We start from the raw sequence: 19,194 nt of genomic DNA, 5'->3' as shown, positions 1-19,194 counted from the left end.
CCAGGCCTGTTTCATTAGTTTGTTTTTTTAAATAATTATGTTAATCAACAATTCAAAAGTAATGGCTGTTTTTGATTATTTAATTTTCAATAAATTTTTATTTATTGTTACTTTTGTGAGTTTCAAGTGATTTCAGTGAGAATTGTGGGTTTTTCCTTCTTTAACTGAGGGGTACCAACAATTTTGTCCACGTGTGTATGAGGGTTAAGAAGGAAGCAGTGTGTCCCAGCTTCATTATGTTTCAGTTAGAAAGGAGCCGACATAGAGCTTCTACTTGATTCAGTTTTTATTGATTCCAGCATTTGTGACATTTAAAACACTTTAAAGTCCAGATAAAACCGTTTCATTCACAGACGTTTGACATCATAAAACTTCATATTCTACCATGGAGGCTCACCAGAAGGACAACGTTCTAAAAGCAGACGTGATCATAGAGAAGTTATCTAAACATACAGAACTCCAGTAACCATCTATCCCTGCATCTCATTGGTCCACAATCAGACTCCGCCCCTTCAGTGTGAATCCACTCCAATAAAGTAAAAACCACGACAGTGAAGACGCAGACATTCCTACGACACACAGACTGAAGCAGAGCGTTAGAGCGCCCCCAGCAGGACGTGAGGCTAGTAAGGCAGCAGGCGGCGGCTTTAAGGCCAGAGAACCTTCTATCTTCTGATCAGGTCGACAGGTTCATGATGGTTTCTTTAAAAAGGATCGTGAAGGTGTTTCTACAGTGATCTCCATCAAACGTCTGATGGCTCCGCTCTGGATGTCTTTTAAAATGTTTTTAAAATGCTTCTGTGTTTATACATTTACAGATTCAAAGGAACGGAACATAAACTAAACACAAACACAGGAGAAGTTACAACTCTTCTCTCTTATAATGTTCAGTTGATCGGTCGATGAATCAGCAGCAACCGATTCACGAAGACAGATTTTAACGTCTCCTGATCAATGAACTTTTAACTGATCCAAGAATTAATCCTGCTTTCTGATTGGTGGCTCTTCTTAAGCTACATATTCTAATGAGTCAAGTTGTCATGGCACAAAAAACAACAACGAATAAATTGATTTGGCCTATCAGAAACCTCTGAAGTGAGCCGAGCTCTGATTGGCTAGCTGGCTCACCAACAGGAAGTCCACAAAAGAAACATTTATGGCGACGACAACGTTTTTAAGGATTAACTTTGTTAGCATGTAAGCTAACCTACAGTGTGACTGGGGTTACCGTGCTTACCAGGTAACATTCGTAATTTAGTGTGTCAGTTTACGAGCTAACTTTGTTTTAGTCATACTAGCATACGGCTAGCATGCTAACAGGGTGAGGGTGTTAGTTAGCGTTAATCGATTGTGAACAGCAGAAGTGATGCTAACTAGCACGCTAGCTAATGGCAGTGCTCAGTTATGTCGACGACCACCGCCTTCCGCCAGCTAAACAGGAAGTAGCCCATGCCGGCGCCGACCGCCACGGCGATGCAGAGGTAGCCGTTGTAGGTCATGAAGACGAGCATCAGGAAGTAGCTGACAACCACCTGGATGATGTGGAGCAGTGTCTGCAGAAAGTGGGCGGGGCTTAGCATCCGCTGCCTGGAAGGAAGACAAGAAGCTGGTTAATGTTTCTGCTTGGAATACACTTTTAAGAAGGGTTAGTGCAGTTAGCAATGTAGATGCTAATGTTTGTGGTACTACTATCATTAGTAATGTAGACTTTAGTGTTTGTAGTACCACTGCCTAGAGCTGGGTGATATGACGATAGATATTGTCTGGACGATAGAAAATGTCTATCATTTTATGTGAAGATCCTATCGTTTATATCGCAGTGTTGCAAAACACGCTTTTCAGCAGAATTTTATGTCACCGACGTGCCTTACGGCAAGCCCACTTTGCCAACTTAGCGACTTTCTCGCTAAATCTAGCGACTTTCCAAAGTGTCCCAGCGACTTTTTTTGTCTAAAGCGACTAGCGACAAATCTAGCTACTTTTTCTGCCGTTTTGGAGACTGACAGGAAAACTGGGATCCTTCTGCAGTTACTGTTTTCAACCAGCAGCAGGTGCTGCTGTGAGCTCCTCCCCCTCCCAGAGCACAGGCTGTCAGTCCAGTAACCCCACAGCAGACCCAGTGTCTGATTAGAGGACGCATCACTCCGCGGCCAGACGGCAGATGAATCGTGCATGGACAAAGTCACTACAGATCCCATCCAGACTAACAGAGCGGGATATAAATGAAAATGTTTCTTCACTGTCATACTAAAATAAACCACAGCATTTAGCCTCTAGTTCAAAAACATATTTTGGGTGTTTTATACTCACTTTTTGGTCTCTTCCACAACGTTATTCCTCTCTCCTACAACGTTGATTACAATTACATGCAAACTGGGAAATATGCACATTAGGAGATGACGTCATTTAGCGACTTCTAGCAACTTTTAGGACAGCCAACAGCGGCTTTCCTTACTGAGGAGTTGGCAACACTGCTAAAACATAAACAGCTATGGAGGAAGACGGTGGACTCGACTCAGAAGAACAATCTAAACAACAAGATGACGAACAACCAGCTCACACCGACGAGCTTGTACCTAAAAGAGGGGGAACTTCTGTCATATGGCGGTGGTTTGGATTTAAAAAGACCGACAAGGATCAGACTACCGTACTTTGTAAGGTATGCCGCTGCCCGGTGCCATTCATTCATTGAATTTACCAAAAATATGCTATATCGTGATGTATATCGTATCGGGATATAAAATTTTGGTCATATCGCCCAGCCCTACTACTGGAATTAGTAATGTAGATGCTAATATTCGTAGTACTACTACCATTAGTATGTCGACTTTAGTGTTTGTAGTACTACTACCACTAGTAATGTAGATGTTAGTGTTTGTAGTACTACTATCTTTACTACTGTAGACTTTAGTGTTTGTAGTACTACTACCATTAGTAATGTAGATGTTAATGCTTGTAGTACTACTATCATTAGTAATGTAGATGTTAATGCTTGTAGTACTACTATCATTAGTAATGTAGATGTTAATGCTTGTAGTACTACTATCATTAGTAATGTAGACGTTAATGCTTGTAGTACTACTATCATTAGTAATGTAGACGTTAATGCTTGTAGTACTACTATCATTAGTAATGTAGACGTTAATGCTTGTAGTACTACTATCATTAGTAATGTAGACGTTAATGCTTGTAGTACTACTATCATTAGTAATGTAGACGTTAATGCTTGTAGTACTACTATCATTAGTAATGTAGACGTTAATGCTTGTAGTACTACTATCATTAGTAATGTAGACGTTAATGCTTGTAGTACTACTATCATTAGTAATGTAGACGTTAATGCTTGTAGTACTACTATCATTAGTAATGTAGACGTTAATGCTTGTAGTACTACTATCATTAGTAATGTAGATGTTAATGCTTGTAGTACTACTATCATTAGTAATGTAGATGTTAATGCTTGTAGTACTACTATCATTAGTAATGTAGACGTTAATGCTTGTAGTACTACTATCATTAGTAATGTAGACGTTAATGCTTGTAGTACTACTATCATTAGTAATGTAGATGTTAATGTTTGTAGTACTACTATCATTAGTAATGTAGACGTTAATGCTTGTAGTACTACTATCATTAGTAATGTAGACGTTAATGCTTGTAGTACTACTATCATTAGTAATGTAGACGTTAATGCTTGTAGTACTACTATCATTAGTAATGTAGATGTTAATGCTTGTAGTACTACTATCATTAGTATGACGACTTTAGTGTTTGTAGTAATACTATCATTAGTAATGTAGATGTTAATGCCTGTAGTACTACTATCTTTAGTAATGTAGACTTAAATGTTTGTAGTATTACTACTATTAGTAATGTAGATGCTCATGTTACAGCGGTAGCACAGCACATTGTCATAACTCTGAATTAGCATTATAGCTTTAAAGACAGAACCATAAGGTAAACGATGCTAACAGTGAAGAAGCTAAATGGTGTGCGAGCAGTTAGCAGTAGCCTGTATTTCTGTTGCTGGATTAGCTAGCTAACCTTTAGCTGTGTTCCCATACTACAGTGTAGGGTTAGCATTAGCATCAGCAGTATGGCAGCTACTTTACCAACTGTTAGCATCATTAAACTCACTTAGCAGAATACAGGAAGTCACGCTGGATTCTACTACAGCAACCATAATCAACCCTTTGATGCCCCACAGGGGTCACTTTTGACCCCTGTGGGGCGTCAAAGGGTTAACACCACCGAAGAAGAAAAGACGTCCTCCAATCAAAGCCTGCCAACACTCATAACCAGTTCATTGATCAGTGATCAAAATCTGTCTGAACAAGCTGATCAGAGGTTCCCAGACCTAGACCACAACCAGAACCAGAACCAGCACCAGGACCAGGACTAAAGACCGTTACCTGGGAGACAACCTGGAGAGGTGGGACTTTGTTCCAACAGGAAGCTCCACCCCCTTCAAGCTGCTGTCGATCAAGGAGCAGGCAGGAAACGCATCATAAGAACTTATATCTCAAACTTGCTCTAATTCGTCGTCTCAGACCGACTCCACACTGGGGCTGCTCTGATTGGTTGACACAATTGGTGACATCACTATTTTAAACCGCAACATTTTCGAAATAAAACACTTCAACGTCAGTATTTTAAACTAACATTTTCAAAATAAAATGCTTTAATGTCAGCATTTTAAATCAGAACATTTTCAAAATAAACGCTTCAACGTCGCAGCAAATGTTTATAAAATGGAGTTCCTGTCTGAGACTACATTGTAAAAACTTCTTTCATTGTTAATTTCCAAACACTTAACGTTATTTAATAGATTTTTTTCAGTTTTACTATGATACAAGCAGAACTCTGTCAGACTATAATTAACCTACTGAGATAAAAGTTTCAGTTTGTCACACAAAAATCTAGATTTTCACTATAAACAAGTGTACTCTAACATTTTAAAACTAAAATGACATAATGTTCCTGTCATTAAATGTTATTATTCTCAACATTTAGAAAAAAAAACACTGTTTGGGTTCAGGTTATAAACCATCCTGATTTCTTTATTTATGGGCACCAAAAAATATCATTTCCTTGTCTGAAAAAAATTAAAAATCAGCAAAAACATTTTAGAATTTCTGAAAATTTGCAAAACCTTCAGGAAGAAAATTCCAATAATTCCTTTAAAAGTTTCCCTGGGAAATTTTATTTTAAAAACAAATCACCCAAATTTGGCAAAAAAAATCTTGTACTGTAAATATTTTCAAAAAATGAGTAAAAATCTTCCAAAAAATCCTAAAAAATTCTAAAGTGGTTACACACACACACACACACACACACACACACACACACACACACACACACACCAGTAAAGCTTCTGGTATTTTCTTTAAGAACATTTACATAAAAATCAAGCAAAATCCAGAGAAATTTACTGGATTTTGGTTGGTATTTTTATGGGAATGTTCATAAGAAACACTTTAACATTTCTTTTTTTCCACCAAAAAATGTTCAAAAATTTCCCAAAAATGTTAAAAATGTGGACATCAGAAGTTTCACTCCATATTTTCAAACTTTAAAACGGATCGAGTTGACCCATACAAAGACACGAGGGTTAAAACACTTCCTGTTAGCTTCTGTCTGTGGCTCCTCCTGCTCTGCTCGCATCATTAGCATGAGCTAAGCATTAGCGTAGCGACGTACCCAACTGTCTTGTGCGTCTCCATCAGCACCGTCCCATCAGCCCCTGGGAGAGGCATGGAGTTGTAGCGCACGTTGACCTGACTGCGCCGCAGCAGAACCTCACGGCCAATCTTCAGCCCCTCGTACAAGACGGCCAATAGGAAGACACCAATACAAGCCGCGACCATCCCTGATTGGACGAGAGGACGGGCAACGTTCAGGTACAGGTAGACAGAACAGATGTGACACATGTAAGCCCCGCCCCTCCCTCCCTCCGGCTGACCTCCAGGTGAGTTGATGAGCAGCCCGTTGAACAGCAGCTCCACGTTGTAGCCGAAGTGGAAGGTCATCATCTAGACAACAACAGCTAACGTTAACACGCCAACACCTGCAGGGAACTCAGGTACATCATAAGCCCCGCCCCTCACCATGTTGTTGTGGCAGCTATGGTCCCCGCTGTCCCCTCCTCCTCCGTGGTCGTGGCCGCTGATGGTGGTCGTGGCCATGGTGTGATGCTGGTGATCGTTGTGGTCCATGCCACTGTGACTCATGTGATCCATCGCTACGGAAACAAAATCAGCAGTATCATGAGATGTATCCTAGTGTGAGCAATCATTGGTCCTGGTTAGTTCTGATCTCCTTGAGCACTACAGGGACCCAGAAGGATCTTAAAGGTCCCTCTGGTGGATCATCAGGAACGAGAACCACATCCAGGGAACAGCCATTAATAGAAAGATACAAGCAGCAGCATTCACCTGAACACACGCCTGAACACTAGGGGTATAACGGTACACTTACTCGTACCGAACCGTTCGGTACGGTAGCGTACCGTGATATGAACATTTTAAGACTATTAAGAATGTACACAGTCGTTTTAAACCTAAAACTTCATAGTGCCCACAGCTGCGGTGGATCTTCTCTGGCTCACAGTCACGCAGTATTGTGGAACTAAAGAAAAAAAGCAGGAGTTTCCAGGGAGCCACAGGATGTGACGGATCGTTTATTCTCCTGTCGGCATTTCATGGCTAATGCTAGCAACAATGAGAAGAAGCTAGAGCTGGAAGATGCTCCGGCATCATTAAAATCACCAGTTTGGGATCACTTCGGTTTCCCAGTGAAGTATGAAAAAGTAGAAGAACAAGTGGACAAGACGAAAGCCGTACGCCGACACTGAAGCGGTCCTCAGCTCTGCATCCAGCAACACGTCAAACTTAGACACACATTAGAAAAAGCTCCTTCCAAGTGTAGCTATCCCCACTGCTAGGAAAAAACAGAGAACTGTACAAACGATGCTCCCAGCATCATTTCATCAAACCCTGCCTAGCATTTCAGAACGGGCTAAAGCAATAACCAAGTCCATGGTGTTTTCATAGCAGCAGATCTACGGCCATACTCCGTTGTTCAGAACTGAGGTTTTAAACTTCTGATGAAGGTCAGCTTATGTTAACTTTACATTACTGCTCTTTGCTACAGATAAATGACTTGATGGTGTATTTTTTTTAGCCTACTAGTATATTTATGCTGGTAAACAGGAGCCTAACTAAATGTTTTTTGTTTTGTTTTTTTAAAAGCAATTACTTTAAAATCCATTTCCTACTTTAGGTGATAGAGCCCGTTATGAAGTTCTTTCTCATCCACATTTCAGCCAGAAAGTCAGACCAGCTCTGATATCAGCAGGTTTTTTATTCCATTTTTCCCCTTAACTGAGAACCAAACTGAAATTTTTGTGTACCGTTACACCCCTACAGAACACATGCCAGAACACACACCTGAACACGCCTGAACACGCCTGAACACGCCTGAACACGCCTGCAGACTGACCGGAGCTTCTCTGTCCTCTCGCTGATGTCGACTCATCCAAACTCAGACTCAGACTGAACGCCGGTGACATCACAGCACTAACCAGCCGGCTGCTGAGCCGTAACTAAGGTAACGGTGTGACATCACCAAGCAGACGCCCTGTTGTAATCTGATTGGCTGTCAAGCCCCGAGGCTACAGGAAGCAGAACTGACCAATCAGAGCGCTCTGAGCTGCTTTCTGCTTTCAGCCAATTAGATCACAGCGTCGTTAACATTAACGAGAAGACCGTCTGTTGCCGTCGGCAACACATGTTCTGTTTGAGCGAGTCAGCATCAGTCTTAATTTGGAACATAGAGGTGGTTTTGTCCAGAACCAGAATTGTGGTACAAGAACTAGACCAGCCGGACCTGCAGAACCACCAGAGACTTACGACAGAATCAATAAAAACACAATAAAGAAAAACAGAAAAAAGAAAAAGAGAATGAACTAGATGAGCCCTCAGTAGAGGGCAGAACCACGCCCTCTGCTGGCGAAAACCCTGTCCTCCCTATACAACCGATGCAATATGTATCAATTTTGATCATCGTACGTATCTCCCTCCATACTTGATCTGCTGACCTGTAACTTCACAACTGAGCAGGGGACCTTAGACTGATCTTCAGTGCCAAGTTTGATTATCCTGACTTCAGCGGTTGCAGAGATATCGGAACGGACATAGCCACATACATACAGACATACTTACCCAGCCAGATACCGCACCAAATGCAATAACCCCGCCGACGTACCCTTCGGCGTGGTTAATAAAAACACAATAAAGAAAAACTGAATAAATAGAAACAGAATAAATAGAAACAGATGAAATCATCCAACTGGAAGTTAGACTAAAAACAGGAGAAATAACCAAACTATATCCTAATAATAACCGAATACTAACCCAATAATAAGTGCTGGTTTGTGTAGTTCTCCTTTGGTTCTGTAATCAAACAGCAGAACCGACAGTCCCTCAGACTGTTTAATGAAATACAGATGCTGTACAATTATAACTAATACATAACAATAACTAATAATAATAACTAAATAACACTAATAACAATAATTCCTCAACACAAAAAATAAAAAGGAATAACTAATAATTAAAAACTAGTAATATTTAATAAATAGTCATAAGCTGAAGCTGAGTCAAACCAACACCTGGCTGCTGGCCTACTGATCAGTCAGTCACCTGACTGGACGATGACCTACTGGGTCAAGGTCACTGCTCATTGGCTCTGACACGTACACCTTCCTCCAAGTGTCTGACACCGGTCTCAGCAGCCAATCAGAGCACAGAAGCCCTGACCTTTGACCCTTCAGACGTTTATCATGTTGGATTCTATGGTTACGGTTTTATGGCCTCAAACTAGAGGATTTGAGTTAATCTGAGCGCTGGGTCCAGGTCTAATCTGAGCGCTGGGTCCAGGTCTAATCTGAGCGCTGGGTCCAGCTCTAATCTGAGCGCTGGGTCCAGCTCTAATCTGAGCGCTGGGTCCAGCTCTAATCTGAGCGCTGGGTCCAGCTCTAATCTGAGCGTTGGGTCCAGCTCTAATCTGAGCGCTGGGTCCAGCTCTAATCTGAGCGCTGGGTCCAGGTCTAATCTGAGCGCTGGGTCCAGGTCTAATCTGAGCTTTAGCTCCAGCTCTAATCTGAGCGCTGGGTCCAGGTCTAATCTGAGCGCTGGGTCCAGCTCTAATCTGAGCGCTGGGTCCAGCTCTAATCTGAGCGCTGGGTCCAGCTCTAATCTGAGCGCTGGGTCCAGGTCTAATCTGAGCTTTAGCTCCAGGTCTAATCTGAGCGCTGGGTCCAGGTCTAATCTGAGCTTTAGCTCCAGGTCTAATCTGAGCGCTGGGTCCAGCTCTAATCTGAGCGCTGGGTCCAGGTCTAATCTGAGCGCTGGGTCCAGGTCTAATCTGAGCGCTGGGTCCAGGTCTAATCTGAGCGCTGGGTCCAGCTCTAATCTGAGCGTTGGGTCCAGCTCTAATCTGAGCGTTGGGTCCAGCTCTAATCTGAGCGCTGGGTCCAGGTCTAATCTGAGCGCTGGGTCCAGCTCTAATCTGAGCGCTGGGTCCAGGTCTAATCTGAGCGCTGGGTCCAGCTCTAATCTGAGCGCTGGGTCCAGCTCTAATCTGAGCGCTGGGTCCAGGTCTAATCTGAGCGCTGGGTCCAGGTCTAATCTGAGCTTTAGCTCCAGGTCTAATCTGAGCGCTGGGTCCAGCTCTAATCTGAGCGCTGGGTCCAGCTCTAATCTGAGCGCTGGGTCCAGGTCTAATCTGAGCGCTGGGTCCAGCTCTAATCTGAGCGCTGGGTCCAGCTCTAATCTGAGCGCTGGGTCCAGCTCTAATCTGAGCGTTGGGTCCAGCTCTAATCTGAGCGCTGGGTCCAGCTCTAATCTGAGCGATGGGTCCAGGTCTAATCTGAGCGCTGGGTCCAGGTCTAATCTGAGCTTTAGCTCCAGGTCTAATCTGAGCGCTGGGTCCAGCTCTAATCTGAGCGCTGGGTCCAGCTCTAATCTGAGCGCTGGGTCCAGCTCTAATCTGAGCGCTGGGTCCAGCTCTAATCTGAGCGCTGGGTCCAGCTCTAATCTGAGCGTTGGGTCCAGCTCTAATCTGAGCGTTGGGTCCAGCTCTAATCTGAGCGCTGGGTCCAGCTCTAATCTGAGCGCTGGGTCCAGGTCTAATCTGAGCGCTGGGTCCAGGTCTAATCTGAGCGTTGGGTCCAGGTCTAATCTGAGCGCTGGGTCCAGGTCTAATCTGAGCGTTGGGTCCAGCTCTAATCTGAGCGTTGGGTCCAGGTCTAATCTGAGCGCTGGGTCCAGGTCTAATCTGAGCGCTGGGTCCAGGTCTAATCTGAGCGCTGGGTCCAGGTCTAATCTGAGCGCTGGCTCCAGGTCTAATCTGAGCGCTGGCTCCAGGTCTAATCTGAGCGTTGGCTCCAGGTCTAATCTGAGCTTTAGCTCCAGGTCTAATCTGAGCGCTGGGTCCAGCTCTAATCTGAGCGCTGGGTCCAGCTCTAATCTGAGCGTTGGGTCCAGGTCTAATCTGAGCGTTGGGTCCAGGTCTAATCTGAGCGTTGGGTCCAGGTCTAATCTGAGCGTTGGGTCCAGGTCTAATCTGAGCGTTGGGTCCAGGTCTAATCTGAGCGCTGGGTCCAGGTCTAATCTGAGCGCTGGGTCCAGGTCTAATCTGAGCGCTGGGTCCAGGTCTAATCTGAGCGTTGGGTCCAAGTCTAATCTGAGCGCTGGGTCCAGCTCTAATCTGAGCGCTGGGTCCAGGTCTAATCTGAGCGCTGGGTCCAGCTCTAATCTGAGCGCTGGGTCCAGCTCTAATCTGAGCGCTGGGTCCAGGTCTAATCTGAGCGCTGGGTCCAGGTCTAATCTGAGCGCTGGGTCCAGGTCTAATCTGATCCTGATTAAAGGAGACTGAGAGTTAATCACAGTGTTTTTCTGTTATTAGATCCAGACTGTCATCTCTGAAATGTTTGTCTAACCTGAGTGTTTGAGGACTTCCTTGTCCCACTGAGCTCTCTGTTATTGTTATTTCCTCGTCTCACACTACCTCCATTGTTCTGGACCGGTTCTAGACTGGTTCTGCTTCATTTCCAGCTCAGTGATGCCACTTCAGGTAACCAGCCTCCAACCAAAAACCTGTCAAGTTAATGCCGTCTTGCGAGCGCGCGTGTGCGTGCACGGGAAAGACTTAAATTTGCACCTCTTCAGGCAGCACACGAACCGCTCTCTAAGTCGGTGTGCACGACATCCAGCAGTCACTGCTGGTAATCACTTTAGAATCGGACTCCTTTTAAATCCTATCAGTTTGTCGGAGCTGAACAGAGAGAGGAAATGCGGTTAAACCAGGTAAATAAGAGCCATGACTTCTGGGAATAAGGACCCTGCAGGTGAAATGCATCCAGCCGAATTTACTACAACACCAGTCTGGTTCTGGAACAATCACAAGTTCTTGTCTCTTGAATGTATGTTTCAGGCACAAGAGCAAAAACTCTTCAGGTGCCCTGATTTTCTATGGAGTTTGGTGCAGTAGCAACAGTGTGCTAGCGGGTAACAGCAGAGGTCACTGACAGAGCTGCTTAAACAGGAAAACAGGTGCTGAGTTTACCTGGAAGTGACGCGGGAATTGCTCCTCTTTTCTTCCTTCGTTCCTCCTCAGAAACACGAAACTAAACCGGTTCTAGTAAAATAAAACAGGAGAAGAAAAGAAGCAGAAGAAAGTCGGTATCTCCGCAACTCTTCACTGTCTGCCGCGCCGCTTCCGCCAGCTGCGTCATCACGGCTTTACGTAGAGCAAGGGGAGGAGCTTAAAAGAGGCTGGGCAACAAAAGAGTGGACCAATCACAGATCGAGTTATTGGATCAGGGGCGGGCTTTTGTGGGCCACGTACACAGCGTTTGTAGTGACGTGATCATGTGAGCTCCTGAACGCACCACGTGATGTGAAGGTGGAAAAAAAATTAAACTCAGGTATGTTTACTCCATCATCAAGAAGAGAAACAATAATAAAATAATTCTTGAAATAATTAATTTATCTGGTCCAAAACACTGGCAACAGTTCACCTGGATATACACACAAAAGTGTCAAAAACACAGATAACACACAAAAGTTTTAAAAAACGGACATTAACACACAAAAGTGTTAAAAACCTGGGTGTTGACACCTATTAATGCACAAACTCCATAAATGTGTGAACACATGACTGGTCTCCTGAGAGGCTGCAGCCATAAACAGCAGATCAGGAGCTGCAGCAGCTTTATGTCATGAACTGATCCAGAAGGAGGGAACTTTAGCAGCAGCTTGTACAGCGTGTCCGTTGTTCTCCTGTCTGATCTTTGGACCAGATGTCCAGTTAAAACGTGTCTCTGATGCTCCAGGTGAAGGTGTTCAACAGAACGTGCTGCAGGAGGAAGCAGTTTTCAGTCCAAAGTCTCAGCATGTTTCTTATCTTATTTCTGTTTCTCTGCAGATTACTGAACCATCACTGGCACATCGTCAGACTCCTTTGACCTCTGTCAAGAAAAAAGGAGAAGCAAGGTTTTAGTTTTATTCATGTATATAATTAGTAACAACTCAGAAGTAACTTCAGTAAACCTACATAGAGTCATGGATGAAATGATCAGACCATCCTTGTTTTCTTTAATTTCTTGTTCATTTTAATGCCTGGTACCACTAAAGGTATATTACCTGAAGAATACAATGAACAGGACTTTAAATGCATCTGATTCCATAATACTTTATGTCCTGTCTGACATATTTCAGTTTCTTTGTATTCCAGGGGGGCTGCATAGTGGAGAAGTTGTTAGCACTTTCACCTTGCAGTAAGAAGATCCCCGGTTCAAATCCCGGCCTGGGCCTGGGATCTTTCTGCATGGAGTTTGCATGTTCTCCCTGTGCATGCGTGGGTTTTCTCCGGGTACTCCGGCTTCCTCCCACAGTCCAAAAACATGCTGAGGTTAATTGGTTACTCTAAATTGTCCGTAGGTGTGAATGTGAGTGTGATTGTGTGTCTGTATATGTAGCCCTGTGACAGACTGGTGACCTGTCCAGGGTGTCCCCTGCCTTCACCCGAGTCAGCTGGGATAGACTCCAGCACCCCCCATGACCCTAATGAGGATAAAGCGGTGGATGGATGGATGGACGGATGGACGGATGGACGGATGGATGGATGGATGGATGTATTCCAGGGTCTATAAGAGGTCATTTCATGTCATCAGCAGCACATGTAAAGGTCTAGAGTGGTTTCCTGCTGATGTTCAAGCCATAGCAGAACTCACAAGCTGTCAGCTCTCACATAACGCCAAAAACTAAAGAATTATGTGAAGCCACAAAGGCAGCCATCATGAGTGAGAGACAGGTAGAGAAAAAACTGAAGATCTCCAAGACATCTCAGTCCAATTCAAGTTTATTGATATAGCACCAATTACAGTCAGATTGTCTGAAGTCGCTTTCCAGAACCTAGATGAACCCCCAGAGCAGAAATAAGGAGACAGTGGTCTTGGAGAGGGAGGTATGGAGAAGAGGAGGGTGGGGAACAAGGACCATTTAACACACATTGGATCCATGTATGATCAGACAGATGATTCATACAAAGCAGAAGCTAACACGTAAACTGATCCATAGTTTCCTGTTCTGGTGTACAGCTCTGGCATTAAGTGTACACTCAACAAAAATCTAAACGCAACATTTTTGTTTTTGCTCCCATTTTTTATGAGATGAACTCAAGGATCTAAAACTTTTTCCACATACACAATATCACCATTTCTCTCAAATATTGTTCACAAATCTGTCTAAATGTGTGATAGTGAGCACTTCTCCTTTGCTGAGGTAATCCATCCCACCTCACAGGTGTTCCATATCAAGATGCTGATTAGACACCATGATTAGTGCACAGGTGTGCCTTAGACTGTCCACAATAAAAGGACACTCTGAAAGGTGCAGTTTAATCACAGCACAATGCCACAGATGTAGCGTGCATTTGGCATGCTGACAGCAGGAATGTCAACCAGAGCTGTTGCTGGTGTATTGAATGTTCATTTCTCTACCATAAGCCGTCTCCAAAGGCGTTTCAGAGAACTTGGCAGGACATCCATCCAGCCTCACAACCACAGACCACGTGTAACCACAGCAGCCCTGGACCTCCACATCCAGCATGTTCACCTCCAAGATGGTCTGAGACCAGCCACTCGGACAGCTGCTGAAACAATCGGTTTGCAGAACCAAAGAATTTCTGCACAAACTGTCAGAAAGCGTCTCAGAGAAGCTCATCTGCTGCTCGTCGTCCTCATCGGGGTCTCCACCTGACTCCAGTTCGTCGTCGTAACCAACCTGAGTGGGCAAATGCTCACATTGGATGGAGTCTGGAACGTTGGAGAGGTGCTCTCTTCACGGATGAATCCTGGTTTACACTGTTCAGGGCAGATGGCAGACAGAGTGTGTGGCGTCGTGTGGGTGAGCGGTTTTCTGATGTCAGTGTTGTGGATGGAGTGGTCCATGGTGGCGGTGGGGTTATGGTATGGGCAGGCGTCTGTTATGGACCAAGAACACAGGTGCATTTTATTGATGGCATTTTGAATGCACAGAGATACCGTGACCAGATCCTGAGGCCCGTTGTTGTGCCATACATCCAAGAACATCACCTCATGCTGCAGCAGGATAATGCACGGCCCCATGTTGCAAGGATCTGTACACAATCCTTGGAAGCTGAAAACGTCCCAGTTCTTGCATGGCCAGCATACTCCCCGGACATGTCACCCATTGAGCATGTTTGGGATGCTCTGGATCGGCGAATACGACAGAGTGTACCAGTTCACCCAATATCCAGCAACTTCACACAGAGATTGAAGAGGAGTGGACCCCCCCAATAAAACCAAACTGCACCTTTCAGAGTGTCCTTTTATTGTGGGCAGTCTAAGGCACACCTGTGCACTAATCATGGTGTCTAATCAGCATCTTGATATGGAACACCTGTGAGGTGGGATGGATTATCTCAGCAAAGGAGAAGTGCTCACTGTCACAGATTTAGACAGATTTGTGAACAATATTTGAGAGAAATGGTGATATTGTGTATGTGGAAAAAGTTTTAGATCTTTGAGTTCATCTCATAAAAAATGGGAGAAACTCTTCGTCTGCTGTTCTGTCCGCCATGACGGGGGTGTGAGTGTTTTGGTGGAAGGAGATGAGAGGAAGCAAACGCCAGTGCACAAGTCGTGAAAGGCAGGAGAAGAATCTGTATTCTTATATATTTAAGCTCACCTCGATTTTACGATTTGGCAAATTTTCAAATCGTCAGGTTTTAAAAATGCGAATTAATCAATTCGATTTATCGCCCAGCCCAAGTCCACACAGGACATTATGGCCAGATCGAGTTATCATTCCACTGTTTTCTGTGGCAACAGAGACAATACTGAGAAATGCCAAAGAACAATTTGCTGAAGACGGTGCTGTGCTAATACTCAGATCAAGTCTGAAATCATGGAGAAACTAGCAGACTACATGTACAGGTACACAGCCTACCCCACAAGCCTTCAGACTGGTGAAGTGGCACAGGCTTCAGTCAAACAGAACCCATGTTTGACAGAACCAGGCAGCCGTAATGGCTGGATTGGATGGATGTACAGTTTGAAGTACAAGATGGGAAATTTCAGATCAAAGCTTCGAAGTCGTGGAGTTCCTGAGGTTACCTGCAACTCACTGAAGAACAAACACTCTGATGACAAGGAACCCACAAAGAATATAAAGAAAGCAAGAAAAGGAGAAGTCGTGTTTCTCCCACACTATCCTGGAGGAAACGGTAAGGAGCAACAAGAGCTGGACCGACAGCAGCTAATCACAGAGTCAAAGAAGAAAGATGGTACAGCCATCAAGGGCTTAATGTGCAGCACATTTACACATAGAAGAAATGATGTCATCAGCCTGCAGATGAGCATCAGAGAGATCGCTGACCGACGGCCGACCTTGTTTGATGTTTCCCAAGTAAGTTAATTTTTTTGAAACACAATTGTGGACGTAGACATTACAGACAGAAGATATCTGAAGATGTCAGTTTTACATTCTTTTCAAAGCTTTGTAAAACTTGCATCCATCCTGTTGATCTCTGTTTGGAGCGTATTTTGTTTGAAATTGAAATGATAACAGCTTGAAGGGTGAGTTTTCTTTCTTTTTCTCATGTTTATTGCAGGTCAGTGCAGAGTTTCAGAGGATCACCACACTGAATCTGGAGCCAAAATTCATGTCAAAGTTGGACTTCTACTCCCCCAAACTGTGGTTCCTGTTCCAAGTAAAGAAAGGTGCTGCAGGAGAACGGCATCGAATGAGTGTCCTACTTCAGGTAATAAAATGTAATCCTATCCCATATTCGGTTTTGTTTAATGATTGTGTTAATCGTAATGTCACGTGGCTGTGTGATATTTTTCTGCTTATGTGTTACTTATTACCAACACTGCTTTATGGTACTCATTTGTCCTGATCAGAAAACTGACCTTTATCCCCTCTGACTTTCCCTCCTGTTATTTTATTGCTTATGTCTCATATTATTTCTTCTGTTTTATTGCCGTCTATAACAGTTCTTTGTAACTCGTATTTTTCTTCAGTTTGTTTTCTCTTAAATCAATTCATTTGAAACTGTTTTGACATTAATGCTGGACTAGTAGAGCAAATGTTACTGAAATGTGCAGAGTAATAAAGGTTTTGATAGTTGAATGGAATCCTCATTCAGCGAACACGAGAGATCATCATCCAGGGTCTCATTGATCATCTGGGAGAAGATGCAAGTGCTTTGATCAGGGAGTTTGAGGTTAGTACAGTTTTCTGAATTTCTAAAAGTGTTGCAAGTTTTAACTCAGGTAATCACAAACAACTGTAAGACAAACAGGGAAATCAGCAGCACAATGAGTAGTTTGGGATGTTAGTAAATTACATTCATCATAAAATAGAAGAAAATACATTTTTCCCAATGATGGATGTTATCAGTATAATGATAAAGCACGGTAAAATCCCTGAATGTTTGTATTACCGTTTCAAATTTTAATTTTCATTACAAACATGTTTGATTACTGCACTTTGATGGTGGAGAGGCAGTAACTCCTGACACAGACGTGAATGCACAATTTATTATGTTTGGCCCCTGACAACATGGTGGAAGGGCCCCGGAGATTTTTCCTCCACTAAAACCACAAAGACTGAAGTCTGGACGTATTCTTGGTGGTTTTTTTAGGATGCTGAGGGGAAATTAATTAAGCAATGTCACAGTAGAGGGAGTGATGTTGTCCTCTACCGTCATGGCTGTGATTTGGTCGTAGTCATGAGTATGCAGGCTGAGTGCCAAAGATAATCACCGCAGCCACTTCCCCCATCACTGCAAATATTACTGCTTTTAACTGTTGCTGAAGTCCCAGAAATGGAGAACAGATGCTCTGCTTCTTGGTACATACTTAGTTTGTCATAAAGAGCAGCAGCGCTCCACGTTCTGAGGAAAGACTGTCATGTGGTCTGTGACACAGAAAAGGTTGGGGACCACTGCTGTATGTCGTCACTCATCAAATGACTCTTGTACAGTCAAATCGTTTGGTTGGAGCTGACTGTTGTATAAGCACTTTGAACATTTTGAGCATACTTAAACAATCTTATGATAATAACAATCGTGATAATTTTGTTACAATAACTGCGATATGAACTTTTTGTATGGTTACATCTCTAGAAAATACCGAGCCATAACTCTTTGTACGTCTGTCCTTAACATGCAGACCAGAAGTGATCTCTAACCAGTTCTCTCCCCCATGTCTTCAGATGGTCGCTGATGCTCCTGACGGTTTAGAAAAGGAGTTGGCAGAGGAGGTCATGAAGATTTACTTGGTGCGGAACCAGGGACAGTCAGATGATGGACCTACTGATGTAGGGATTGTAAGTGAGGGCATCATTGTCCTCCGCAGTCTTGCAAACATTGTTTGCAGCCAACAAGGTCACACAACTTACACGGTTTGTTTGGAAAGAACTGTGTAAAGTTTTTTGCTTCTTGCTCGCTCTGGCTGGTTTGCTAAACATTACTCCAGACGCACGTTCAATATGTTCAATAGTTTGCAAACAAGGTTATTCACAGTTTAAGCAGTTTTGGTTCATTATCAACAGATATGCATCAAAATAGGAGTTTTGTTGAAGAAAGGTTGGAAGAAATTTGAAGGAAGAAAACCTCTTGACCTCTTTTTCCGTTTTGATTTTGAAGGTGATGTGATGTGTGCCGTTCAAGCTTGGTCAGAGATGCTGTACCATCATTTAACGAGAGCTCCCACCTTCTAGCTGTGAAAAACAATGGAGGCCTACTGATTCATCACACGGCACAGTGAAGGTTTGATTCTATAGTCTTGTTTTTTTATCTTTGCATGTTAAAGTTGCTTTGTTCTTTGTTTTCTCTGTACTGTAAACTGTCTTTTAGCACAAAGCGCTATATAAATATAATTATTTTATTATTGAGAGTTGCAGAGGGTGATTCTCCAGGCATCAACAAAACAAGCTCCAAAGGTGTCAACAGTCACATCGTCCGGGAGGAGATTGGAACGGAGGATGTTTTTCTGCTTGGGGAGCACATTGAAGAAACACATCATTCCAGGTTGTTGTCATTGGTTGTGTTTGCCAAACTTACCCGTACCTTGACCTGCAGAAAGGGAGCAGGAGAAAGAAGCTCTGCAAAACAGTCCTTTCATCGGTTTTAGCTGTAAAACGTTTGTACGTGTGTACATGTGGTTTGGGGCAGGGATGTCATGTTCTTAATACAATAACATCATCATCAAACAACAAAGCCATAAAAATTTCAGACTTGTTTATTAAAGTACTGTTTGAGTTCATTTTCAAAGTATTTTCCATTTGGTTTTTCTTTGCCCATTTCGTTTTGTGAATATGAAATTTGCCCAGCATGATGATAGTCTGCAACAAAAGGGAAAGGCTGTAAGGTATGGAGGGATTTTCAAAGTAAAAGAGGATGTGGCTCTCCTGGAGGCTGATCCTGTGTCCGGTTTTGTTCTGGATTAGGTTTTGTAGATGATTCCAGAGGTTTTTACTGTATGAGCATTGATAGAAGAGGTGGATGATGGTTTCTGGTTCTGTTTGGCAAAAGTCACAGTTATAGTCTATTTAATTTAAACCTCTCCAGTAACGTGTTTTCCCGAGCCGTCTTTGAATG

The 19,194-nt window shown here is 43.4% G+C and overlaps 2 protein-coding genes across 2 annotated transcripts in view; both read right to left on the bottom strand.

Annotated features, from left to right (window-relative positions):
- LOC127530970 (proteoglycan 4-like) overlaps positions 1-18,777 on the bottom strand; it is a 50,252-nt gene extending 31,475 nt beyond the window's left edge. Inside the window, exons 1-3 of the mRNA XM_051938976.1 lie at positions 18,753-18,777; positions 18,664-18,669; positions 7,449-10,934 (exon numbers count right to left, since the gene is read on the bottom strand). Coding sequence (XP_051794936.1) covers positions 8,875-10,934; positions 18,664-18,669; positions 18,753-18,777 — 2,091 coding nt within the window. The 3' untranslated portion in view covers positions 7,449-8,874. The remainder of the gene's footprint in view (positions 1-7,448; positions 10,935-18,663; positions 18,670-18,752) is intronic.
- Positions 269-11,797, bottom strand: LOC127530925 (high affinity copper uptake protein 1-like). Its single transcript, XM_051938845.1, has 5 exons — positions 11,629-11,797; positions 6,108-6,241; positions 5,963-6,032; positions 5,701-5,869; positions 269-1,587 (listed from the first exon to the last, which is right to left on the bottom strand). The coding sequence occupies exons 2-5, from the start codon at positions 6,237-6,239 to the stop codon at positions 1,386-1,388; spliced, it is 573 nt and encodes a 190-aa protein (XP_051794805.1). The 5' UTR covers positions 6,240-6,241; positions 11,629-11,797; the 3' UTR covers positions 269-1,385.
- Positions 18,778-19,194: the final 417 nt, after the last annotated feature.

Source organism: Acanthochromis polyacanthus, chromosome 18 (assembly GCF_021347895.1).
Source record: "Acanthochromis polyacanthus isolate Apoly-LR-REF ecotype Palm Island chromosome 18, KAUST_Apoly_ChrSc, whole genome shotgun sequence".
NCBI lineage: Eukaryota > Metazoa > Chordata > Actinopteri > Pomacentridae > Acanthochromis > Acanthochromis polyacanthus.
This window is presented reverse-complemented; position numbering and strand designations above follow the sequence as displayed.